This window comes from Capra hircus, chromosome 13, assembly GCF_001704415.2.
Source record: "Capra hircus breed San Clemente chromosome 13, ASM170441v1, whole genome shotgun sequence".
NCBI classification, from domain to species: domain Eukaryota; kingdom Metazoa; phylum Chordata; class Mammalia; order Artiodactyla; family Bovidae; genus Capra; species Capra hircus.
Window position 1 is genome coordinate 51,659,722 of NC_030820.1, and position 26,662 is coordinate 51,686,383.

At 46.5% G+C, this 26,662-nt stretch overlaps 1 protein-coding gene across 2 annotated transcripts; it reads right to left on the bottom strand.

Annotated features, from left to right (window-relative positions):
- On the bottom strand, positions 1-26,576 carry VPS16 (VPS16, CORVET/HOPS core subunit). Of its 2 annotated transcripts, XM_005688218.2 has the most exons (24): positions 26,443-26,576; positions 6,518-6,606; positions 6,167-6,264; positions 5,951-6,079; positions 5,726-5,870; positions 5,486-5,601; positions 5,263-5,385; positions 5,080-5,135; positions 4,636-4,725; positions 4,453-4,547; positions 4,224-4,300; positions 3,652-3,783; positions 3,439-3,566; positions 3,273-3,308; positions 2,972-3,080; positions 2,676-2,810; positions 2,472-2,580; positions 2,284-2,381; positions 2,097-2,204; positions 1,708-1,785; positions 1,442-1,611; positions 1,264-1,360; positions 402-505; positions 1-288 (listed from the first exon to the last, which is right to left on the bottom strand). In XM_005688218.2, the coding sequence occupies exons 1-24, from the start codon at positions 26,493-26,495 to the stop codon at positions 144-146; spliced, it is 2,520 nt and encodes an 839-aa protein (XP_005688275.1). In that variant the 5' UTR covers positions 26,496-26,576; the 3' UTR covers positions 1-143. The 2 variants fall into 2 exon arrangements, 1 of the variants encoding a protein (XP_005688275.1); XR_001919023.1 differs by lacking the exon at positions 1-288 and having other exon boundaries at positions 403-505; positions 1,264-1,371.

Below are 26,662 nucleotides of genomic sequence, written 5' to 3' on the forward strand. Positions count from 1 at the left end.
TGCTATAAAATATTTCAACTTTATTTACAACCAGAACCCTGGCTCCCACCCCAGCTTTTCAGGCTTTGCTCTGTGGGAAGAGCTAGATGAGCAGGGACACTTCTGACAGGTCCAGAGCTCAGGAAGATGAGCATGTAGACTCCTCATTTCTTCTGGGCTTGTGCCCGAGCCCGCTGAATCTTGTCGGCCGTGGCCCCATCTGTGGCTCCGGTGCAGTGGGACAATACGAGGCTCATCTCTGCCTCATTCCGGTGCTCAATGGCAACATCTGCAGCCTGAGCCACATCCCTACAGTTTGAGCAGGAGGGAGATAGTGTTGAGCTGCCCAAGGGCATAAATCGTGCCTCTCCTCAGCCCACTGGCTCTGCCACCCAGCACCCCAGGGCTCTCAGCAGACGTACCCAACGAGGAGCAAGGCCTTGACCTTCTGCTCAGGACCCACGCGGGAAGCATACTTCTTGGCCTCATATTTATTGTGTTGCTTCATGCAGATCTCCACAAAGGGCTTAGGAGAAGAAGGTGGAAAGACATCAGGTAAAGCCCTCCTGTTCTTTCTTATGAGCAAAGCCTGTGCGTGAAGTCACATCAGTTGTGTCTGCTTCTTTGCGACTCTATGGACCATAGCTCTCAAAGCTCCTCTGTTCATGAGCAAAGCCAAGTGGATACATTATCCCAATGTATCTTATATACCCTTCCGTCTGTATAATCCCCCCGATTCCTATCCCACACACATACAACAGTTGTGATCTCAAAACTCTTTGGGTGAAAACAACCTACCCCAAGCTCTATTAGAGCTTTGAGATCAATTATTTCTATGCGTCCACCATCCACCGTTACCCCTCACAGCAGGCATTTCCCATCTTCCCAGGGCCTGAGGTTTGATCAACCCTCAAACCCTCAAATAAGGGTTTGCCCTTATTTGATCAACCTACCACACCTCTGAACTGCCTGCCACAGAAAACAAACAGCTCAACATCCTCCACTGCTTTGCAAATGTACTCTCCCTATACCCCTTCCTCCCCACCAAAGGACTTTCCTTCAGACACTAGTGTCCCCTGTGGCCTTCCTTGGGGAAAAGCAACTCAGTCTCCTTTCCTCCATTTGCAGGCAGACTTGGGTCCATCCTCCCCTGTGCCTGACTCAGAAATGTGTCCACCAGTTCTGTAGGATTGCTGAGCAGATAGGTGAACAGACCATTGGAGCCTGGCCGTCTCCCCAACATTGCCTCGCTGGAGATGGGCTGGAGGGAGGGCCCCACCTCACCAGGTAGCCAATGGGTGATTTCTTGCTCTTAGAAAACTTCTCTAGCTCCTCCCAGTCTTCTAAATCTGCCAGGGCAGTCAGCTTCAGCCACCAGAGCCTGTGGGAAAGCTGGGCATGGAGGCATTGCAGGAGGGGTAGGGGGTCCCAGGACCCAAATGCAGATCAGGCCCTCATCTACCTCTTGTCAGGGATGCGAAAGTCACGTGCCAGCTGCTCCGCGCGCTTGTTTTGGCCACTGAGAATGAGGGTGGTGACTGTGTCATGTAGAGACAGGTCTAAGAACCGGCCCCCCAGCTCATCTTCTAGGCGTCGCTGAAGCCGTAGGAGCCGCATCTGATCCTCTGTAGCCTGGGAACAGGGATATGGTGGGACAGGGATGAGAGGGACAAGGAAGGAAGACTGAGAAGTGAGGAGAGGAGGTTCTGAGAGAAGAATGGGCCAAACCTTGGCTGCAAACTCATTCTTGGCCTTGTAGAAGGCGTCGGCTGCAGTTTGTAGAGCTGCGACTCGTCCCTCAATTCGCTGCAAAGGCCAAAAGGGAGCTCATAGCACAGAGAACCTCGGCTGTCACCACTCATGCTGGAGTTTTCTCCCCATCCCTGTGCCTAGGGTCACCAGTGCCAGCTTTTCCTGCTGGGAGCACTACACTGGTGTCCCTAATGGGAATGACTAGCTCCTCTGGGACCAACTTGTGTGCCTCACATCTTCTCAAGCTCTCCCTCCACAATGAGGACGAAATGGGGTGTGTGACACATTCAAGGCCTAGACTCCTGGAGAAGAAGCCAGACCAATGGCCCAGTTTGTGGGCCACACCTGCCCTGTGGCCCTCAGACCTCCTCTGCAGCGTAGCTGGCTCGGATGTGGAAGCTGCCCAGCTCCTGGTGGTTGTCATCCTGGTTGTAAAGGTCCTTCAGCGTCTCCAGCTCCTGATGCTTACAGAACTGGGGACAGCAGGTGGGCAGTCAGCAAAGCCAACTCAGGGGCTCTGCAGGCTCCACCCCACCCTGCCCCTGCACACACCTGTCGGTACAAACTTAAGGCCATAGGCTGGTTCCGAAGCGTCATGAAAAAATCTCCTCGGTTCAGCTCATTCTTCAGGTGCAGCAGCACTGTGAACACTGTGGGACGATAAGGTGGGATGGGGATCCAGCCCAGCCCCTTACTGAGCCCAGGGTCCCCAGCCTCGTCCTCACCCAAACCATGCTCACCCAGATCAGTATCCCCACTCTCGATGGCCTTGCTTAGTGCCAGTTTGCTCCTCTTCATCTTCAGGAGAAGGGGAACTTGCTCCCCAGAGCGTGGCTCATATTCCAGCAGCTGTGGGACGAGCAGGAAGACACAGAGAGAAGGAGCTGGCCTGGGAGCCTCTAACACCCACATCAGAGCATCCAGGGAGGGCTAAGCGCCCACACCTTGATGGCCAGCTCCGTGCGGCCACAGCCATAGGCTCGTGCAGCAATGTCAGAGTAGGAGACACCAGGCGTGTCCCCCAGCTTCTGATTAATGGCCCGAGCAACATCCTCGTCAGACACATCCTTCTGTTGTACCTGGAGAGGGAAGGAAGTGTCACCAATCTGGCTCTCACCCCTTAAACCCAACCCCCACTGCCTTGATCAAGACCTGCTCTTTCAGCTCTACACTTATTTCCTACACCTCACCATGGCCAGTAAACCCTGAATTGCCCTTGGACTCTGTTCTATATCCTCACCTTGTAGCAGGCCCAGTGGGCCAGGATTCTGCTGACGCCCTGCACTTCAGGAAGCCGCAGGTACTCACATATCTGAATGGCCAGGGGGTAAAGCCTCCGCAACACAAGCCTGGCAGACAAGGGAGGTAAAGGGCACAAGGGATAAAGTAAGGTAGAAAGAGGACAGAGTGGCCCCAGTCTGTACCCCAGCCTCCCTGATCCCAAGGAAACAGATCACAAGCAGTGATCACAAGAGCACAGCAAGGGCTGTAATGTCCACCCACCTACAGCCCTCCGCCCAGCACCCTTGGGCTTGCTGTACCTGTCTAGCAACACCTGGATAGTGAGCTGTTTGTATCTGTATTTCATTTAGTTAAGGATCCAGCTGGGAGGTAAGTCCTATTTGCCAAGGACCTCTAGGTGACATCTCCATCCCCTTGCCCTTCCACCCCTGGAAGTAAACACCCTGTCAGCACACTTGAGGATACTGGCTATAGGTGAGGGGGATTCCGATGTGATAGTCCCGAACGGCATTGAGTACACGAAGGTCCTGACACATGCGCACAAAGCTGTCAGGTGGAAATCTGTCCAGGAAACACTTTCCGAAGGAGGCTGCCTAAAAAGGGCCAGAGAGCAATGAAGGGCTTTCCTCTCTGCCAGCCAAACCCTGCCCTCCCTCCAGCCCTGCCAGCCAGGCCAACCCTGAGCAGACTCTTCTGCATATCTGGCCAGTGCTCGTGTCCTGCAGCCTCGATGCACTGCTGCACAGCCTGGGGCAGCTGCCCCAGCTCCTGGATCTCCCGCAGGTACTCATCCGCCTTCTGGCTCTCTTTCTGGGGTGGAGAGAAAGTGCCAGGGACAGTGCGTCATGACCGAGAACACCTCTATGTCTGGCTCCCAACCCATTGGGCTGTGGTGGCAGGTTTGGAAGGTTGCCGAGGCCGGAGCCCAAATCCCCTCAGCCCCACCACCCAAGGTGTCCACACACACTCTCAATCAGCGCAGTTGCCTGTGAGGCCTTGAGATTTCTCGATAGAGCCCTGATTTGTGACTAGACTGGAAAGGCTCCCTGCACCTCCCTATCACCACACAGAAGACACCGAGTCCCTTCAGTCCAACTGAGCCAGCTCTCTCTACCCCAGCCCGCATCAGCCCATGTCCTGCCTGAACCCCTGTCTTGAACAGTAGCACTTGGCTGCAGAAACGGGCTGGGTCAATTAGGGGAAGGGAAAGGCGAGTGGCTTGGGGCCCCAGGAGAGGCCCAGGGCTTTACCTCATATTCTTTCTGAGCCTCCAACAACAGCGCTCCAGGGGCCATCGAGGCTATTTTAAAGATCTCCTCACTGGCCACTGGGGAAGGAAAATGGTGAGTGGGAGACAGGGGGGTAAGGAAACCCTCAGCCCTGCCTCAGTGCCCTGATTCTGCTCTGGGGCACTGGTCTGGCAGCTGTGGTGCTGAGGAGCCCCTGTCCTGGTCACTCAGTGCTCTTATGAGGGCTCACCTGGAACCTCATGCAGGAACTCATGGGTACTGCGGGAGAAGATTCGGACCCCATCCAGCTCAGGCACCAGGTAGGAGTCCTCATCTAGCACGAACCTGAGCGTGGTCAAGGTTCCTGAGAGTAACCAGGGATGGGGCGGGGCAGGCCACCCTCCCCTATCCCCCAGCAGCCCTCCAAGGATATTGGATGCTCTCAGGTGCATCGCCCACCACCATTAGCCGCCTCTCCCAGGCCACCACAACAGCCCTCTCCTTGCTGCGCGGACGGCTACACCTGTGCACACACACACATCTGGGATTAATACACAGGATGCCTGGCCCACAGTCATGTCTCCCACATCACTGTCTATATCACTTTGCCTTGGAGAACTCTGCACAGGCTTGCTGCCCTTTATCTTACTTCTCTGGCTGACTTATTTGCTTCCCTCTCTCCCTGTGCCCATCAGCTTCCTGGCACACCTGGGGCCCACCGGGAACTGGGGTTTCCCTCAAATGTGCACTAGCAGGGAAGACAAGATTCGAGCTCTGCTTATTCTGGTCAGTAGACAGGATGAATCAATGTGTCCCAGGGGACAAGGCTATGTGCATGTCCACTCCCATAAGAACAACACCCCTCCCCCATCCTCACCAGACCATCTGCTTCGGGGGGGCCCGGATGTTGCAGTTGAACTCACACAGCTTCTCCTGAAAGAGTGCAGGGAATGTCATGGCCCTATCCCAGCCATCACCAGTCTGGTTGAAAAGTCCTTCCCCTATGCCCCACACACCTTTCCTAGACAAGACATAGTGCCCTGAGAGATGTGCCTTATACCTTGAGAGATGCTGTCCCCATCCAGATGTAGCCTGTGTCTGTGAAGAGCGCCAAGTGTCTATAGGTGAAGGACACAGCCATCTGCAGGAAGCTGCTCACTCCTGGGGCCAGGCCAGGCGGTGTCTGGGGCAGGGCCAGGGGGAACACCAGACTGACTGACTTTTCAGGGTCTCCCACTGGCTCCCCCAGTCCCTCCGGTTCACTCCCAACCCCGGCTCCTCACCACCGCAGAACAGGCCGCATGGTCCAGGAGGTAAAGATCAGGCCCTACAGCCAGGAGAATATGCGCCACTCGGTCCTGGCACACTGTGGTCCAGCATGAGGGTGCACTCTGCAGACCTATGGTCGTGGAAAAGGACCACCTTAGACTGCCCAAAGCCCACAGTTTCTGCCTCTGATGGTCCCATGGACAGAAGGCACATCTGTGGGCAGTGAATGCTGCTCCAGGGGTGTCAGGGCTTACCTGGCACCTCTGGCATCCGGCGGAGTTTGAGGTCACCCACGTTGGCACTGAGGGTGAAGCGGTGGGCTCCTGTGAGGATAGCCACCCCAGAACCAAACTCAGTATGGAAGATCCGGGCATCCAGAACCCGGTTCTGGAGCACCTCCTGGAGAGAGGGGTTGTGGGTTGAGGGAGTGAGAGAGTCCCAGACTCCATCCCTTTTCCCCAGCCCCCAGGGCCCCCTACATTGCCCATGCTGAAGTGTCTCCGGAAGTCACCATGCAGCCCGTAAACCAGCACAACTCCATCTTCCTGCACACAGAGCAGCTCCTCCTCAGCTGACCAGCCCAGGGACACCACGGGCCCACTCTTCCACTGCAGATGAGAGACAGGCTCCAGAGGCTGTCCTCAGGATGCAGAACCCTGTAAAGCCCCCAGCCCCAGGGAAGGCAGGGTGCTCACCAACAGACTGGCCAGGGGCACCCCGGAAGCTGAGTAGATCTCAAGAACAGGCCGGGCACTGGCGGGCTTCTCCTTCCGCCAGGGGTTCCTCAGCAGTGCTGTGGTTTGAGAAGAAACCTTCTGTCCTAGTTGCCCAGGCCCAGGCCAAGCAGGCCTATGAACTAGTTCCAAAGGCCCACACCACATGTGGCAGGCCTCACGAGAACCACAATTAAAAACATCTCAGTAAGGTGGGGTGGGGGTAGGTAGCATAGGTCAGCAAGAACCACTCAACAGCAAGGCCCCCAGGAAACAAGGACCCTGAGTTCATCCCATGGTCCCTAAGCATGCAGTGGCAGAGGGGTGACTTACCAATGGGGCCCCCATAGGGTGCAGCAGCCACTAGGCAGTCCCTCAGTTCCTCCTTCAGGTCCCAGTCCATGCTATACAGCTCATATTTCCTGGCCACACAGAGACAAGCAGAGATCAGCCTCGTCATGACCTTGCATCCACACAGAGTGAGCACCAGAGGAGCCCCCTAATGCTTCCAACTGTCCTGCACAGGTCCCCTCAGGGGAAAGGAGGAGGGTGATGACTAGAAACTGCGAGGGACATCCTAGGGACAGCAGGCGAGGAAGCAGAGGGTGTTGGGAGGGCAGGCTATGTGGCCAGTACCTAGAGCACAGACTGAGGTGGGACTAGGGTGAGGCGGTTGGCTTGGGTCTCCATTGGCAGAAAATAAGACCCTGCAGGAGGGCCTGTCAGCTTAGGCAGACTTTCTTCTATTTCTGGTTCTTAACACTGAATCTGGCTATGGGCCTTATACCCAGGGCTCCAGCCTGTTGATAATTAATTCAATTTTAGAGGTACTGAGTGAACACTGCCTGAAACAAATCCAAGAGGAGCTCCTTAGTGAGCCCAGAGCTGCGAGAGTTGTGGGCTACAGATGCCAATCTGTGAATGCTTGACTCAGAGGAGGTAACCGAAATTACAAACTGCCACAAGATGACTGCAATCTGAAATGTATATGGATCACCGAGACATGTGCTGCATGTAGGAGGAGGCTTGAGGAACACCATAATTAGATGGTTGGAGGCAGGAAAAGGGTACAGAGAAGGAGTGGACACTCTTCCAGAATACAAGAGAAGACAAAGTTCAAGAAGCAAGGTATTTCAGCTAGGATCATTTCAGGAGCCTTCCCATTGAAGACCAGGAAGATGCCCATCGTCTCTCTATTTTAGGATAGGTAAGAATCGGATTTATTTAAAAAGCAACACACTCCACAGACAGAGAGTGGGGTCATCTCAGAAGGTGAGAGAGGCTCTATCACCTCTACTGACATTCTTCTTGGAATTCTAGCCAAAATAATTCAGGAGAAAAATGGTTTTCTAGCCAAAATAAGAGGGAAAAAAAAAAAAGAAACAGGTTTCCATTTTGAAGAAAGAAAGAGATTGCTATTTATCAATACAAATGATGAGACTACCTACTTAGAAAATCCAAAGCAGTCTATGAAACAATGAAAGAAAGAGCTCAGTAAATAATGAACAAAAATCAACATATTTTCTATACCAATGAGTTTTCTATACCACAGCAAGAACTAATTAGAAACATAACTTTTTAAAAGATCCTGAATGTGATATCAATAAAACTATTAGATATCTAAGAATAAGCCTAATAAAATTTTTTAGCAAAATCAAATTTCTTTACTCAAGGATAGAGAAGACATGGGGAAATATTCTAAAGGATCTATAGATGGGTAAGAATTCCAATAAAAATCAGCCCAACTTTTTGGTGGGTAGGGTAGCACAAACTGATTTGATAGTTCATTTGAGGGGTGGAGGAGGAAGATCATCTGAAAGAGAAAATATTTAAGAATATTTGAAAATATGAAAACAGATATATATCAGATACCAAATACACTTAAAAGCCAAGGTTAATTAAAACTTGTTTTGGCACAGGAATAAGCAAACAGATCAGTGGGAGATAAGACAGTTCAGAAAAAGACCGGAGACTAGATAGAGGTTGTACTGAGTTGGCCAAAATGTTCCTTTGGCTTTTTAAGTAAAAATAAAAAACACAATTTTCAATTTCACCAACAACTTTATTGAACAGTGTATTTACCATTTTGTTCCACTACCTTCTCCCATTTTACAGGTAGCTTCATAATTTCATCTTCCCAAAACTTTAAAGATTTATTTATTATTTTTGGCAGTGGGAGGCATTCATCGCTACATGTGCACTTTCTCCAGCTGCAGTGAGCAGCGGCTACTCTGTTGCAGTGCCTGGGCTTTTCATTGCGGTGGGCTTCTCCTGTCCTGGGGAGCACTGGTTCTAGGAGAGCAGGCTTCATCAGCTGCAGCACAGGGGCTCAGTAGGTGTGGCTCGCAGGCCGGAGAGAGTGGGCTCTGCGGTTGTGGCACACAGGTTTGGCTGCTCCAAGGCATGTGGGATCTACCCAGAACAGGGATCAAACCCGTGTCTCCTACACTGGCAGGCGGATTCTTATCCACTGCACCACCAGGGAAGTCCTTCCCAAAACTTATCTCTTTGACTAAAGAACTCTTCCAGGTGACCTTTACCTTCCAAGGAATTGAAATTTTTTCCCACTAAGAGAATTCTGTAAAGATCAAAATAAATGGACATCCAAAGGTGCAATGTCTGCTGAATACAGTGGATGCCTCAGACCTTCCTGCCAAGTTGTTACAGTTTTTGCCTGGTCATCAAAGAAATACATAGTCTTGTGTTATCTTGACAGAAGATTATGTGTTTCCTATTGACTAATTCCAGACGCTTTTTGTCCGAGTTGGTCTAACTGGGAGCAGTACTTGGAATTAATCATTTTTCTGGAAGGAACCTGTAATAAAGGACTCCCTTCCAATCCGCCAAATACACAATCACCTTCTTTAGATGAAGACCAGCCTTTGGTGTAGTTGGTGATGGTTCATTTCGCTTGCCACATGATCACTTCTGTTCCACATCATTACAGAGTATCCAATTTTCATCATCTGTCACAATTTGTTTTAAAAATGGAACATCTTCATTAAATTTCACTAGAGAATCACATGTGGAGATATGATCAAGAAGGTTTTTCTTCAATTAACTTACGGGAACCCAAACATGAAAGCAATTAACGTAACCAAGCTGGGGACTTCCCTGGTGGTCCAGTGGTTAAGAATCTGCCTTGCAATGCAGGGGACACAGGTTTGATCCCTGGTGAGGGAACTAAGATCTCGCATGCCACAGAGCAACTGAGCCTGAGAACCACAATGAGAGAGTCCATGCGTCACAACACAAGATTCTGTAAGATGCAATGAAACACCACTAAGACCCAGTGCAGCCAAAACAAAACATACCCAAGCTGATGCAAATGATTTTCTATGCTTGATTTGGATATTCTGAATATGTTGGCTATCTCCCTCGTGGCGTAACACTGATTATTCTTAATGAATGTCTTGATTTGATCACCAGCAACTTCAACTGGTCTACTGGACCATAGAGTATCATCCAGTGAGAAATCTCCAGCTCAAAATTTCACAAACTACTTTTGATATGTTCAGTCAATCACAGCACCATTTCCAAATGTTGTACAAATCTTTTTTTGTGTGTTTCAGATACATTCATATTTTCTTGAAATAATAAAGCACAATATGCTGAAAATGTTGCTTTTTCTTCCATGATCAGTATTAAAATGGTTACACAAAAATTCATCAATTTTGGTAAGTTTTTTTTAAAACATGCATGCTGATATGACAGCTGTCACAATACAATCTAACAAACTTATTTCAAATGAAGTTAAAGACAACTAAGTGCTACTAGAACCATCTTACAGAAAAGACTGAAGGCGCCTTTTGGCCAACCCAATGATAAAGATAACATTTCAAACTGGGGCAAATTGATACTTGCAATGAGACAATGGGCCATATAGGAAGAATCACAACAAATGCTATTTCATTACTTAATCTCTATAATAAAATTTTCTAGATGAAATTCAAGATTTAAATGTTAAAAAATAAAGCCACATCAGAACAAAATCTTGTTTATTTTTACAATCTCAAAGTAGAAAACAAATTTCCTAAACACGATATAAAGTCTGGAAGTCACTAAGAGAAATAACAAGTGCTTTAAATAAAAATTTAAGACCTTCTGTATGCTGCTGCTGCTAAGTCACTTCAGCCGTGTCTGACTGTGTGTGACCCCACAGACGGTAGCCCACCAGGCTCCCCCATCCTTGGGATTCTCCAGGCAAGAATACTTGAGTGGGTTGCCATTTCCTTCTCCAATGCATGAAAGTGAAAAGTCAAAATGAAGTCGCTCAGTTGTGTCCAACTCTTAGTGAACCCATGGACTGCAGCCTACCAGGTTCCTCTGTCCATGGGATTTTCCAGGCAAGAGTACTGGATTGGGTGCCATTGCCTTCTCCTAAAACCTTCTGTATACTTGTATATAAAAGGTGTAAAAACAATACATATTTATACTTACTTCTACTTGAAAAAAAAAGACTCTGGAAAAGGTTCTAAGAATTAATAACAGTGGTTACTTGCAGGGGAAGGGTGGAATCAGTTGAAGAAGAGAAGAGATGGTAATGAGACTGAGCTTTTAAACTACAGTCATAGTTATTTATTAAAATAATTAACATTAAAAAATCTTTATAGGGACTTCCCTGGCAGTTCAGTGGTTAAGACTCCACAATTCAGCCCTTGTTGGGGAACTAAGATCATACATGCCATGTGGCACAGCCAAAAAAAAAATTTATATGCTGAAGAAATCTATCAAAAACAAACTAGGAAGACAAACTATGAGAAGGGGGAAAAAATGAAAAAATGTAACACATGTGAAAAAGGATTGCTGTTCTTTAAAATACAAAAGGCTCTTAATTAATTGTAAAACAAAATGAAAAGAAAAATGATCTAAGGTTGTATGATAACTATGTGAAAATATTTTAAAATGAAATATAAAAAACTTGAGACTATAAAAGCTGATATTTTCATAATGTGAACTATGGAAAATTCTTTCAGTACAAGACACAAAACCCAGAAATTACAAAGGAAAAGACTGATAGACTTTATAACATGAACTTTTAACATATGTATGTTAAAAATTAATACACATGCTTTCGTTGTGGCTCAGCTGGTAAATAATTCACCTGGAATATGGGAGACCTGGGTTCGATCCCTGGGTTGGGAAGATCCCCTGGAAAAGGGAAAGGCTACCCATTCCAATATTCTAGCCTGGAGAATTCCATGGACTATATAGTCCATGGGATCACAAAGAGTCAGACACAACTGAGAAACTTTCACTTTCACTTTGAAATGAACACAGGTTAAATAAAATGAGCACTCCATAAAAATTAAAACATAAAAGTCAAGTGACCACAGTGAGAAAATTTGTAACAAAGAGTTATTATGGAGAACATGTAAAGAGCTCCTTTACAAATCAACAGAAAGAACACAATAGAAAAACAATCAAAGGATATGAAGAGACATACTTAACAACTAGGTAAATATGAATTTAAAAGTTATCTTGATGTTTTGGCCATCTGAATAGCAAAAATTAAGAGGTTAATAAATAACATGCAATATTGCTGAAGGTATGGAAAAATGAAAACTTTCTCACATATTGGGAGTGTAAAATGGTTCAACCCTTATGGAAGAAAATGAAGCTCTACATATCCAACTTTTAAATGTGCACACACTCCAACTTAGCCATTTCTTTTCAAAAATCTAACCTATAAAACTACTTGCACAAGTACACAAAAGTATGACTACACTGCAGCACTGTTTAAAATAGTTCCAAAAAAACAAATCCTGGGGAAAAAAAAACCTCCTTAAATGCCCATTCAAACAAGACTGGTTAAATAAACTATTGTATGCCCATTCTGGGGAATATTTTGCATATTTTCCATTAACAAAGTGACCATGTATATTGACATGAAGTGACCTTGAAAATATATTAAGTAAAAAAAGACACAATACACTGTAGTATGAACAACATGAATCCACTTATGCAATAAAAAAGTGAGCACACATTTTTACAGGCATATTTACATATACTCACGTGTATGTGTGTCAATACAAAGAAAAACTCATAGGCCTCTACACTAAGGCAGTGTGGAGAGACAGTGGTTACCTCTGGAGAAGGTGGTAAATGGGGGAGGGGAATAAGGAGATGGGCAATTTGGCTATATAGGCTGTATCTGGTCTTTATCACTAGGTCATATCTGACTCTGCGACCCCAGGGATATAGTCCACTAGGCTCTTCTGTCCATAGAGTTTTCCAGGCAAGAATACTAGAGTAGGTTGCCATTTCCTTCTTCAGGTATCTTCCCAACCCAGGGATCAAACCCACATCTCCCACAGAGGCAGGCAGATTCTTTACTGCTTTACCCATATACTTTTGTTATTTATTTGAACTTTTATACCACATATGCATTTCTTCTGACATTTTGTTACTAAAATCCTTAGATGAAATCTGATGGAAAGATAGATATTTAAACAGACCTAGCATGCCAGTTATCAATTCACTGACGCTCAGCTCCCTTCCATTATGTTTTCTGTGGTTAACAGATGGTATTCTTTTAAGCATTTCTCCTTCACAGTGAGCATGATGTTGAGCCTTCTCAGCAGAGGGCGCTGGAGGAACACTGCATGAGAACAGGCTCTTCTGATTCCAGCCAGGCAGCTGTAGCAGCCAGGATGTGAGGACATCTGGTGATGCTCTGACCCCGCCATGCAGCAACCTCCAAGGCTCGCCCAGACTGACTCCCTGGATAAACACAGCATTTCTGGCTTCTTGCCTCCACCAGGGCCTACTTCCTCTGCATGCCACGATGCCTGGCCACTGGTTCCCCTGCCCATGCCCTCGAGCATTTCCACTGACCCTCTCTGCACAACCATGCACCCAAGCCACTAGTTGTGGCTTGCCTTACAGATACTGTATGCTCCAGGCTACCAGCATCAGCTCCCCAACTCTCTCTACACACCCACACCACTGATCCCTAGTTGTAGTTCTCCTGTGCCCCCCTACCCTCTGAAACCCAGAGGGCTGCTTCTTGCTTGCCAATCAACTATGGGCCAGCTCTGACCCAGTGAAGTGAAAAGTGAAAGTCATGTCTGACTCTTTGCGACCCAATAGACTATACAGTCCACGGAATTCTCCAGGCCAGAATACTGGAGTGGGTAGCCTTCCTTTTCTCCAGGGATCTTCCAACCCAGGGATCAAACCCAGGTCTCCCACATTGCAGGTGGATTCTTTATCAGCTGAGCCACAAGGGAAGCCCAAGAATACTGGAGTGGGTAGCCTATCCCTTCTCCAGACGACCTTCCCAACCCAGGAATTGAACTGGGGTCTCCTGCATTGCAGGTGGATTCTTTACCAAATGAGCTATCAGGGAAGCTCTGGCCCAGGGAAACTAGTAAACTTCACGGCCATCCAGCGGCCTGCAACTGCATTTTCACTGGGGTTCAGCTGGGGAAGGGGCCTCCCTCCCAAGTTTGTTGTTCCTTGAGTACTCTCCCTTAGTCCTAAGCTACCATATAAACTTTTCTCACATTTTACAGTTAATCTTTATCACAGTGTAATAATCCCTTATATTTATTAAAATTTCCCAGTTTACATCTCCTCACTGGGCCCAGACTAACTGGTGCAGGGAGTGGCCCCAGGAGTGGTAGTGGTGGCAGTTTAGCTGCTAAGTCGTTTCTGACTCTTTGCAACCCCATGGACTGTAGCCTGCCAGGCTCCCCTGTCCATGGGACTTTCCAGGCAAGAATACTGGAGTGGGTTGCCATTTCCTTCTCCAGGGGATCTTCCAGACTCTAAAGATGGGATTTGAAGACTGATATGGTCACGTGCTGAGGCCTGGGTGCAGTGCTGTGTTCCTTACTGATGAGAAATGGATGTTAGTATAGTAACCCACTGCATGCAGCAGCATCACACTTAATCAAACCTGCAGTTCAATGTGGCAAAATGCCAAGTCAAATACATGCTTTGGGAATGACTTCTGTGCTTGATTGTATGGCAGTAATGATGATTATAAGGGCCATGGTGTGGATGAGTTATTTTGAGTGCACTTGAACATTTACAAAAAGAAAATGACAAGGTTAGGTCCATTAACTTCCAGCTCAAGTCATGGTCTGAGAAGCAGAAAGCTTCGATAACAGCCTAAAAGAATCTCTTATTTCTTGTAGTCACACAGCTGCTACTGCTGAGAATCAAAGACAGTTTAATTGTATGAGTTGTTAAACAATAACAGCTAAATAAACAATAACAGTTAAATCCTCCAGCACACCATCTCTCACGTGAAAGTTAAGGCACTAATTAGAAAAGAAAGGAATCCTGAAACAGGGAAGGAAGATAACTGGTTAGACCCAGAGGAAGCTGACAATCTTGAACCCCTCAAGTCATCGTGGGTCTTCCTCACCAGTGGAAGCAGCTTGCCCTCCTGTGTTAAGACTAGCCTTCCTCTCCTTGAAAACGCTGTGATGACCTCACTTGAGGCAGATGTCTTGGGAGCCTCCTTCTCCACGGATGACCTGGCTAACACTACTGCTGCTGCTGCTGCTAAGTCACTTCAGTTGTGTCCAACTCTGTGCGACTTCATAAGATGGCAGCCCACGAGGCTTCCCCATCCCTGGGATTCTCAAGGTAAGAACACTGGAGTAGGTTGCCATTTCCTTCTCCAATGCGTGAAAAGTGAAAAGTGAAAGTGAAGTCACTCAGTCGTGTCGAACTCTTCGCGACCCCATGGACTGCAGCCTACCAGGCTCCTCCGCCCATGGGATTTTCCAGGCAAGAGTACTGGAGTGGGGTGCCATTGCCTTCTCTGGCTAACACTACTGCTGAGTGGTTATCAACTAAGTGAGAGCGCAGTCGTGTCCGACTCTTAGGGACCCCATGGACTGTATAGTCCATGGAATTCTCCAGGCCAGAATACTGGAGTGGGTAGCCTTTCCCATCTCCAGGGGATCATCCCAACCCAGGGATCAAACCCAGGTCTCCCGCATTGCAGGTGGATTCTCAGGATTGCAGCTGAGTAATCAGCTAAGAGCAGAGATCAATACATGGCCCCAATATGGCACTGTTCCTGGGGGGAGAAGCCTACAAGTCGATTACTCTGGACTTCTTCCATCATAGAGGAGGCAAAGATCTGTCTTCACTGGAATATGTATTCTGAATGTAGATTTGTCTTTACCTGTAATGCCTTTGCACTAGCAAACTTCCACCATCTATGTACTTAAGGAATGTCTCATCTACCACTGCAGCAGTCTGCAAAGCCTTGCAATTAATCAAGGATCTCATTGCATAACAAAGGGATTGCAGCAGTGGGCTTAGGTACATGGAATCAACTAGCCTTACCTTACATCCCATTACCCAGAAGTGGCTGGTCTAAATGTACTGATGACTCAGTTATAGGACCAACTAGGAGACAGTAACCTACAAATATGGGGCTCTGTCTTACAGGATCCAAGTCTAGGCTTTGCATCAAAGACCATTACATGGGATTAACTCAACAGACAATATGGGGGACTGGGAGTCAGGGGGTGAAAGTGGGAGTGGCTCCTCTCATTATTACAAACCTAATGACTCTCTTATTAAAATACTGCTTCTAGGACTTCCCGGTCCAGTGGTTAACAATCTGCCCCTCCATGAAGGGAACATGGGTCCGATCCCTGGTCCACATTCCATGAGGCAACTAAGCCCGTGCACCACAACTACTGAGCCCACACTCTAGAGACTGAGAGCCTCAACTACTGAGCCTGTGCACCACAACTAGAGAAGGCCTGCACACAGCAATGTGGACCCGGGGTAACTAAAAAAATTTTTAAATACAATTTTAAAATATTGCTTCCAGTTTCACTAACTTTGAGACCTATTGATTTGTAGCTTAGTCGTCAAGGGAAGAATGTTTCCACCAGGGGATAAAAACAATGGCTTCACTGAATTGGAAGGTAAGAGTGCTACCTTGCCATTTGGGGCTCCTTATGCCACTGAAGGAACAGGCAAGAAAATGGGGTTAATCCACTGGCTGAAGTAATATCCTGAGGGCCAAGAGGAAATCAAGTTGCTACTACATAATGGAGGCAAGGAGGACTTTGTCTAAAACCCAGGGGAACTTCTGGGGCACCTCTTGGTACTTCCATGTCTAACGGGAAAGGTTAATGCAAAACCTCAGCAATCAAAAAAAAGCAGAATGACTGAGGTTTGGGTCACTTCACTATGTAAAGAACAGAGCAGTGACGGTTCTGGCTGAGGGCAAAGGAAGTAGGTGATGGGCAGTTGAAGAAGGAAGCCATAGGTATTAACTATGATCTTGTGAACAGCTACAGAAATGAAGACTGTAGCCACTCCGTGCATTTTCTCTGTGCTTGTTATGTGCTTGTGTTTATATGCATAGACTAGCCATTATCTTCTCTCCTTGCCATTTTTATTTTATACACAAATTATTGAAGGTTAATTTTTAAATTCAATTTTTAGGTAACAGAATATCCAGTAATACTGTAACTCATTTTGAGGAGTAACTAATATAGTAATTGATACAATGACTTAAGACTGTATGTCTCCTCCTTTGGAGAAAGAGTAGTATACTAATAAGAAGGATGGTAGTATCCTGTGAAGCAGAAATACAAAGCTGTTTGGTTACTGTGAGGGAGTTGAAAAGTCTGTAGAGGGTGCCTGTTGAAGCTGACCGGCCAGAGAAAGGACCCTGCTAGTTATCAATTTATTACCTCCCAGAGCCAAATTCAACCTTCAATATGTGCTCCACAGTGAGCGAGATGTTAAGCTTTCTCAGTAGCTGGCCTTGTAGAAAAGGGTCTTTGTAGGAGGAACGGAGTTTTTGGCTGTTTCCAGCAGCTGCAAGGTCAGTCAGCAGTGTGGGCATGAGGGTATCTGGGGACACTCTGACCCAACCATGCACCCAGAGCACACAACCCCTCACAACCTCGGCCTGGACTGGCCATCTACCTTCCTGCGGTTCTCGCCACAAGATACTGCATGCTCTAGGTCTCCTGCTCAGCCCTGTGCTCCCTGCGCAAGGCCCTGAACCTGGCCACCAGCTATGGCTCACCTGCACCCTATCTATGCCCAAGAGGGCTGCCTGCTGCTTATCCAGTGACTGTGGACCAGCTCCGGCCCAGCAAACCAGCAACTCTCCCACCATTCAGTGACCTGCAACCATACCTTCTCCAGCAAGGTCAGAACCTTGCTTGGGGAGGGTACCCCCCTTCCAACTTTTCCTTCCTTTATCCTCAGCCCCCAGGAAAGGACAGTTTTACCTTATAGCTACTTTGCTATCGTAGTTTAATAGTTCTTTATGTTAAACTTCCCCTATTTAGTCACTGTATGGTATCTCCTAACCAGAATCATAGAAATATTACCAGTGTCACATTCCACAGACCACGTGCTTGTCACAAGGGGGAAGCACGCATATACGGTGGAGGATGAGGCCATCAGCCTCAGAACACTTGTCAATCTCAACTTCCCTTCCCTCGTAACAGACAACCTGATACAATGGCCTATAGCTGTGATGCAGCATGAACACCGCACAGGTCAGTTCAGTTCAGTCACTCAGTCGTGTCTGACTCTTTGCAGCCCCATGGACTGCAGCATGCTAGGCTTCCTTGTCCGTCACCAACTCCCGGAGCTTACTCAAACTCATGTCCACCAGGTTAGTGATGCCATCCAACCATCACACCCTCTCTTGTCCCCTCTCCTCCTGCCTTTAATCTTTCCCAGCATCAGGGACTTTTCCAATGAGTCAATTCTTCGCATCAGGTGGCCAAAGTATTGGAGTTTCAGCATCAGTCTTTCCAATGAATATTCAGGACTGATTTCCTTTAGGATGGACTGGTTTGATCTCCTTGCAGTCCAAGGGACTCTCAGGAGTCTTCTCTAACACCACAGTCCAAAAACATCAATTCTTCGGTGCTCAGCTTTCTTTATAGTCCAACTCTCACATCCATACATGACTACTGGAAAAACATAGCCTTGACTAGACGGACCTTTGTTGGCAAAGTAACATCTCTGCTTTTTAATATGCTGTCTAGGTTGGTCATAACTTTCCTGCCAAAGAGTAAGCGGCTTTTAATTTCATGGCTGCAGTCACCATCTGCAGTGATTTTGGAGCTCAAAAAATAAAGTCTGACACTGTTTCCACTGTTTCCCCATCTATTTCCCATGAAGTGATGGGACCAGATGCCATGATCTTAGTTTTCTGAATGTTGAACTTTAAGCCAACTTTTTCACTCTTCTCTTTCACTTTCATCAAGAGGCTCTTTAATTCTTCACTTTCTGCCATAAGCGTGGTGTCATCTGCATATCTGAGGTTATTCATATTTCTCCCGGCAATCTTGATGCCAGCTTGTGCTTCATCTAGCCCAGCGTTTCTCATGATGTACTCTGCATATAAGTTAAATAAGCAGGGTGACAATATACAACCTTGACGTACTTCTTTTCCTATTTGGAACCAGTCTGTTGTTCCATGTTCAGTTCTAACTGCTGCTTCCTGACCTGCATATAGGTTTCTCAAGAGGCAGGTCAGGTGGTCTGGGATTCCCATCTCTTTCAGAATTTTCCACAGTTTGTGGTGATCCACACAGTCAAAGGCTTTGGCATTTGGCATAGTCAATAAAGCAGAAACAGATATTTTTCTGGAACTCTTGCTTTTTTGATGATCCAGTGGATGTTGGCAATTTGATCTCTGGTTCCTCTGCCGTTTCTAAAACCAGCTTGAACATCTGGAAGTTAACAGTTTACGTACTGTTGAAGCCTGGCTTAGAGAATTTTGAGCATTACTTTACTAGCATGTGAGATAAATGTAATTGTGCAGTAGTTTGAGCATTCTTTAGCATTGCCTTTCTTAGGGATTGAAATGAAAACTGACCTTTTCCAGTCCTGTGGCCACTGCTGAGTTTTCCAAATTTGCTGGCATACTGAGTACAGCACTTTCACAGCATTGTCTTTTAGGATTTGAAATAGCTCAACTGGAATTCCATCACCTCCACTAGCTTTGTTCATAGTGATGCTTCCTAAGCCCCACTTGACTTCACATTCCAGGATGTCTGGCTCTAGGTGAGTGATCACACCATTGTGATTATCTGAGTGAGTGGTTGGTAGGAAGAGAGAAGATGGAAGTGAGTATAGATGGCAGTTTCCAGACCCTTGGTGAGGTAAAAAGGGATTTGTTGATTTTTTGAATAGGGAACTTCTGTTAGGCTAGGGAGATCTGAATATAGTAGTTGAAATCTGATAGTGAGCCCCTGTGGGTAGGGATGGTGGAAAACAATACAGAGGTCTTCTACACTGAAAAACACCTGGCTGCTTATTAAAATACAGATCAAATTCAAAGGACCCATGCCAGAGACAACAGAGATCTGCCCTAGGAAGCTACATGCAGCAGCACCTTAGGTGACCTTGATGCAGGAAGTCCTATGCAAGAATGGCTAGAGAAACCTGAGGTGACATGAGAGTGGGTAGACGGCACGTGGTTTCTCAGAGGATAGGGAAGTAGGGGCGTATCTCCTCAGCAGGCTGGGAATACAACAGGCAGACTCTGTCAGGGAAGCCTAGGCCCTTCCAGGCCATCACTTCCAGCTCTCTGGGAAGCACGAGGTCAAGTCAGCAATTGGGAGGAGGGATCAAGGAGCCTTCAGTGGCAGTCTAGGACATTAGCATCAACATAGACTGGAGCGGGAAAGAGGTGCAGGGGTACAGGAGTAAGGCTCAGGGAGTGAAGAGCAACAAAGTACAGGCCACCTCCTCAAGCCTTCAAGGTAAAGAAGGCTTCTCAGGGACAGTGAGGTGACTCAAGCTATGCCATAAGGTTGGCATGGGGTACAGATGGGCACACTGAGAGCAGCAGAGAGGACAGCATCTCAGAAAAGTCTAGAAGTGAGAACTTTGTAAGGATAGGTCATATCTTCAGTGAGGAAGGCCAGCTACATATTTCTCTTCTACCTGCAGGTCCTTGAAGTGGAAAGTCCCATAGTAGTAGTAAATGAACCCTGGATATGAATACCAGAAAATCACTAAAGCAGGTCCTGTTGTTGTTCAGTCACTATGTCGTGTCTGACTCTTTGTGACCCCATGGACTACATACAGCACGCCAGGCTTCCCTGTCCTTCACTATCTCCCAGAGTTTGCTCAAATTCATGTTCGTTGAGTTGGTGATGCTATCTAACCATCTCATCCTCTGCTGCCCCCTTCTCCTTTGCCTTTAATCTTTCCCAGCATCAGGTCTTTTCCAGTGAGTCAGCTCTTTGCATCAGGTGACCAAAGTACTGGAGCTTCAGCTTCAGCATCAGTCCTTCCAATGAATATTCAGGGTTGATTTCCTTTAGGATTGACTGGTTTGATCTTGCAGTCCAAAGGACTCTCAAGAGTCTTCTCCAACACCACAGTTCAAAAGCATCAATTCTTCAGTACTCAACCTTCTTTATGGTTCAGCTCTCACATCTGTACATGACTACTGGAAAAACCATAGCTGTGACTAGACGACCTTTGTCAGCAGGGCAGGTTTCAATCCCAGCCCCTCCATGAAGCACTGATAAAATCCCTGCTGCAGTGCAGCTGAACTGCTGGAAAAGCATGACTCACTGCAGTAAGAGAAGAGCTGTGTGAAAACAGATGATCTCCAGCCTGTCCAGGCTGGGCTATCAGAACACTGAGGAGGAAGAAACACATTAGGGTTAGCATGGGGAATATTCCATCAATTCCAAAATGCCCAGGCCCTGAAGAAAGACCACCTTTGTTGTTGTTCAGTCGCTAAGTTGTGCCTGACTCTTTGCACTGCCATGGACTGTAACCTGCCAGGCTCCTGTGTCCATAGGATTTCCCCAAAATACTGGGAATATTGGAGTGGGTTGCAATTTCCTTCTCCAGAGGATTTTCCTGACCCAGGGATTGAAGCACGTCTCCTACACTGGCAGGTATATGGATTCTTTATAACCCCTTAATTCCAGACTGCCTTAAAAAGAAATACTGCTGAACTTTTCTAGTGGTCCAGTGGGATAGGAACCCATCTACCAATGGAGGGTACGTGGGTTTGATCCCTGGTCCGGGAAGACTCCACAAGCCACAGAGCAACTAAGCCTGTGCATCACAACCACACTGAGCCCAAGTGCCCTAGACCCGTGCTCTGCCACAAAAAAAGCCACTGCCTTGAGAAGCCTGTGCATCACAACAAAGAGCAGCCCCTGCTTGCCGCAACTAGAGAAAGCCCATGCACAGCAACAAAGACCTAGCATATCAAAAATAAACAAATAATTTAAAAGACAAAAATATACTACTACAGTATCCTTGTGCATTGTTTCTGGAAATGTAAAACGGTGCAGTTGTCACGGAAAACAGTAGAAAAGTTCCTCAAAATATTAAACACAGAATTACCATATGATCCAGAAATTCCATTTCTGGGTGAAAATAGGATCTCAAAGAGATATTCACACACCATTGTTCATAGCAGCATTATTCATAATAGCCACAAGGCGGAAGTAACCCAAGTGTCCACTGACAGATGAATGCACAAATAAAATGTGGTGTATACATACATTAGAATGTTATTCAGTCTTAAAAAGGTAATTCTGATACATTCTACAAAAGGGATGAATCTCGATGACAGTATGCTAAATGAAATAAGCCAGCCACAAGAAAGCAAATACTGTTATGATTTCACTTATACAAGCTACCTACAGTAGTCAAATTTATGGAAACACAAAACAGAATGGTGGTTGCCAGGGCTGGGGCAAGGGGAGAATGAGGAGTTAATATTTAACGAATCAATTTTGCAAGATGAGAAAGTTCTGGAGATTGGCTACAAAATAATGTGAATATACTTAACACTCCTAGATCATACTTCATAATGAGTACGATAGTAAATTTTATATTATGTACATTTAACCAGTTTTTTTTTAACAGTTCAGGTTTATACATGCAAAACAAACATACCAACCCATAAAACCTACTAAAATAGCTAACCTTTCTCCTATGAAGAGCACGAAATGTAGTATCTTCAGTCTCCTTTCTTTCACCATATAGATGTTTCTAAAGCACCTGAAACACGGTATTCAGTACCAAGCTCATTCTCTTCCCCAACAAATTCACTCTTCCTTTCTCATTATTTTTAAGACTCAAATCTAAGTCATCCTGGATTCACTGCTCTTCCTCCTCCCTATCCAGTGCAACTCATCACAGTCTCCTTCAACTTTCTGCCATTACCATCTGTCAGACTGGCCCCCTTCTCTCCATCTCTGGTGCTCACTGCCATCAACTTCTCCCTGGTCTAGTGCATGAGCCTCCTAACCTAAGACTACAACCTAGTCTCCCTTGGCTCTATTCTTGCTTGCACCTTTCATGTTGTCCCCCACTCCCACTGCCTGCAGAATGAATTTAAAACACACACACACACACACACACACACACACACACACACACACACACACACACACAGAGGCAAATTCAATCACATTAATCCTTTCATTCAGGCTTCCCATCGTTCTTCAAATAAAAATGGTCTATAAGGCCCTGCAAGGTATGGCTGCTGGGAGAAGACATTTACCTGTCTCTTGCCCTCACCCCTTGCCTTTTGAAAAACATATATTTTCAAAAGTAACACAAGTCAATACTTTTTAAAGTATATGTTGTGTTGAAAACACTAAATTACATGGCAACCCATGTCAAGTTATATCCCTTTTCCACAAAAATAGTTTAAATCACTGTTATTTCCCACTGACTTCACTGACTTAAATTTTTGGCATTTTTTTTTCACAACATACAGGCATATTAATAAGAATTAGAAACAAAGGACAAAAGCAACAGTATGACACTGCAGCCACGCTGGCTCTGTTTAGGTCATTGAGAGTGTCCCTGTCTCTTCCTCGTCAGGACCTTTGTATATATTCTTGGATCCCATTCCCTGCATTTAAATCTTCCTATCTTCTGGACGGGGCATTGTCTACTTCACAAAGTCCTCTTTACCTCTCACTTACCAAACTGTTATATGCTTTCTGACGGTCCTACAAAATCTTTTACCTCAGTGAAAAGTGTGAAAAAATGTTAAGTCAGTCCTGTCTGACTCTTTGTGACGATATGGACTCTAGCTTGTCAGGCTCCTCTGTCCATGGAATCCTCCAGGCAAGAATAGTGGAGTGGGGTAACCATTCCCTTCTTTAGTGGATTTTCCCTACCCAGGGACTGAACCCGGGTCTCCCACATTACAGGCAGAGTCTTTATATCTGAGCCACCAGGGAAGCCCCAACCTCAGTGCTCATGATCAGAGTCATTCATGTGGTCAGTAGTGCCCAGCTTTTTTCGGCCCAATGTACCGAAGCCCACCAGGCTCCTCTGTCCACGGGATTCTCCAGGCAAGAATACTAGAGTGGGTTGCCATTTCCTCTTCCAGGGGATCTTTCCAACCCAGGGATCAAACCTGCGTGTCCTGCATTGCAGGTGAATTCTTTACCACTGAGCCACGAGGGAAGCCCAAATAGAGTCATTGGTGGTAGTGGCTTAGCTGCTAAGTCATGTCCAACTTTTGTGACCCCCATAGACGGTTGCCCGCCATGGTCTTCTGTCCATGGGACTTTCTAGGCAAGACACTGGAATGGGTTGCCCTTTCTTTCTCCAGCGGATCTTTCTGACTCAGGGATTGAACCCTGGTCTCCTGTATCACAGGCAGATTCTTTACTGACTGCGCCACCAGGGAAGCCCCATATAATAGAATGATTAGCGGTTACCAGCTGTCTCCATGCTGGCTGTAAGATCTGAGGGCAGAAAGGGCCCATGTCTTTTTATTGACCCAATATACATTCTGCCTGGCAATGGGTTGGGCAAAATTATTTAATGGTATTATCCCAAACTGGGTTTTTAGGATAAAAGTGGCTAAAATTCTGGAGCCTCACAAGAATCAACACCATTCCCTCTCCTTGCCCTCCCAAATCAGTCATTTTTCCAGAACATCACTTCCAATGCAAAAGAATCCTATCCTGTAGACAGAACTTGAAATGTGTGACAGCTGTTTATCATTCATTCACTTATTTGAACATTTATTTAAGTCCTGGCATAAGACTATGCACAAATACAAATAAAACCAAGTATCTGCACCTAAACTTTAAACTAAATTTTTGTTTACTCTGGCAGAGAACCTGTAAGGGTTTCCCAGGTGGCACAGTGGTAAAGACTCCACCTGCAAATGGAGGATATGCAAGAGATATACCCAAGGTTCGATCCCTGGATCAGGAAGATCCCCTGGAATGGCAACCCACTCCAGTATTCTTGACTGGAAAATTCCATGGACAGAGAAGCCCAGTGGGTTACAGTCCACGGGGTGCCCAAAGAGTCTGACGTGACTGAGCACACTTCTGTCTGTCTATCTAGAACACAAAGGCTCAATACCCATTACCCAGAATAATACATCTTCTAAAGCAGGGCTAACACTTTTATTCCTTTCTGCAAGTACAGGGTAGGCTAGCAACAGTGGTCATGTCTATAGCATGCACTCAACACTTACACTCATTTAAAACTTTATTAGTGTATAAACAAAGCTAAGACTTCATATGATAAACAGAAGTTCTATGGTAATGAGGTCATCATTTTCAGTACTGTAACAAGCCTGTGTATGCAACACATATTTTCAAAAGTAATACAAATCAATACTTTTAAAAGTATATTCTGTGTTGTAAACACTAAATTACATGGCAACCCATGTCAAGTGACATCCCTTCTCTACAAAAATAGTTTAAATCACTGCTATTTCCTACTGACTTCACACTAAATTTTTGCCATTTTTTTCACAATGTACATATTGTGAATGTTTATAAGGCATTCTTATAAATATAAGGCATATTAATAAGAATTAGAAACAAAAGACAAATGCAACAGATCTCTAAAAATTGCATCAAGGCATTTGTCCATTTCAGAAGTGTTAAGAGCTGACATTTTATGCATCAAAAATTACACTGAAAAGTTTTAATATGTGAATAGCAATGGTATATGGTTTCACTAGCATGAACAGCTGTCTTCTATTGAAATGACTCCAATGTGATTTCTTTGTGATCTTCAGTTGCAATCAACAAAGCATTTTTTTAAAAAACTTTAGGGCACTAATGGTAAAGAACCTGCCTGCTGAAGCAGGAGACACAGAAGACAAGGGTTCAATCCCTGGATTGGGAAGATCCCCTGGAGAAGGGCATGGCAACCCACTCCAGTATTCTTGCCTGGAGAACCCATGATAGAGAAGCCCGACAGGCTACAGTCCACAAAGAGCTGGACACAACTGAAGCAACTCAGCATGCACGCACATAGCAGGCACTGTTTTAAATACATAACAGGGATAAAGGGATGCAAGAAATATGCACTCAGCCCTCAAGGAATTTGGTTTAGCAGAAGAAACCTATACAAACATTGCCCTAATGTGTCATAAGTAACAACCTTAGCACTGAGACCCAAAGGAAAGTCAGCTGAAAGTCACTCTATTGGGATTGGATCAGGGAAGGTTTCAAAAAAATCCCTTAAACTAAGCCCAGAAGAATGAGCTAGAATTCTCCAATGAAGTAAGGAGGGAAATGGCAGTGCCCACAAAAGGAACTGCAGGCTAGTGCAAATACAGGGAGCCAGGAAACATCACGGTGTGTTAAGCTCTTGTTCTGCCCAACTGAACACAGCTTTGGGTAACAGTTGAGGAAGCTGAAGAGACAAATGGGGGCGGTTTATAGATAAAACATGATAAGGAGTTTGTACTTTATCTTATAAGGGAAAGTACTGCAAAAAATTCTAATTAGGGTAATGATATGACCAGTCTACATTTAGAAAGATTAGTGGTTTCAGGACTCCACAACTCCCATGAGGGGTGACCTTAGCAGGGCGCAGTCTGATTTACTGGCGGTTCGCTTTCTCCTAGCCTTGGTCAGTAATCTCACCTGCAAGCAGTGCAACCCCGCCCCCCAGGAGTATCCAATGGTCTGACTTCAGCAGCACTTCCCGGCAAGAGATAAATCACTCACTGTCTCCAGAGGGCGGCCACCCACAGTGTGATGTGAGCGTTCTTCCAGAGGGTGACAGCCCTGGGGCTGAGTTGGGCTGTGCCCCTACTTGTGTGACCACCAGGTTTGCCTCATTTTCCTTCTCCGCAGCAGGGGAAAGCCCGGCCCTGGGAGGCTGCGCGTTAAGCGGTAGATACAGGGCGAGAGCCGGCGAGGGGCAGACCCACCGCCCGTAGAAGCGAGGTCGCGCGCCGCCGGCTCCGCCCGAAGGCTCGAGCCGGAGGGCTAGCGGGGTAACCAGGCCGTGGGCAGGAGGCCTGGGCGGCTCACCGGTAAAAAGCAGAGTCCCCGAGTGGGTTCCAGTTCGCGGTGTAGCAGTCCATGGCTGGTACAAGCGCCGGCTTGCCGGCGCCAGCTTGCCAGCGCCAGGTACACCCTCCCAGCTTGGGCTCCAGGCAGGCACTTCCGCTTCCGCCTGTCCGGGTCACGTGATGAGGCCGCGGCCACCAGCCTTCACTGCTGTGGGCGGCTGTACTTGGCCGTCGCTGTG

What these genes read in the sequence shown, in the direction of transcription:
- VPS16 (XM_005688218.2), bottom strand. Translation starts at nt 26,495, where the DNA reads ATGGACTGCTACACCGCGAACTGGAACCCACTCGGGGACTCTGCTTTT. An exon ending in ACCCTATGGGGGCCCCATTG is followed by an intron (nt 6,265 to 6,517) that starts GTAAGTCACCCC and finishes CTCAAACCACAG; the next exon opens with CACTGCTGAGGAACCCCTGG. An exon ending in CCCACTGGGCCTGCTACAAG is followed by an intron (nt 2,811 to 2,971) that starts GTGAGGATATAG and finishes TTCCCTCTCCAG; the next exon opens with GTACAACAGAAGGATGTGTC.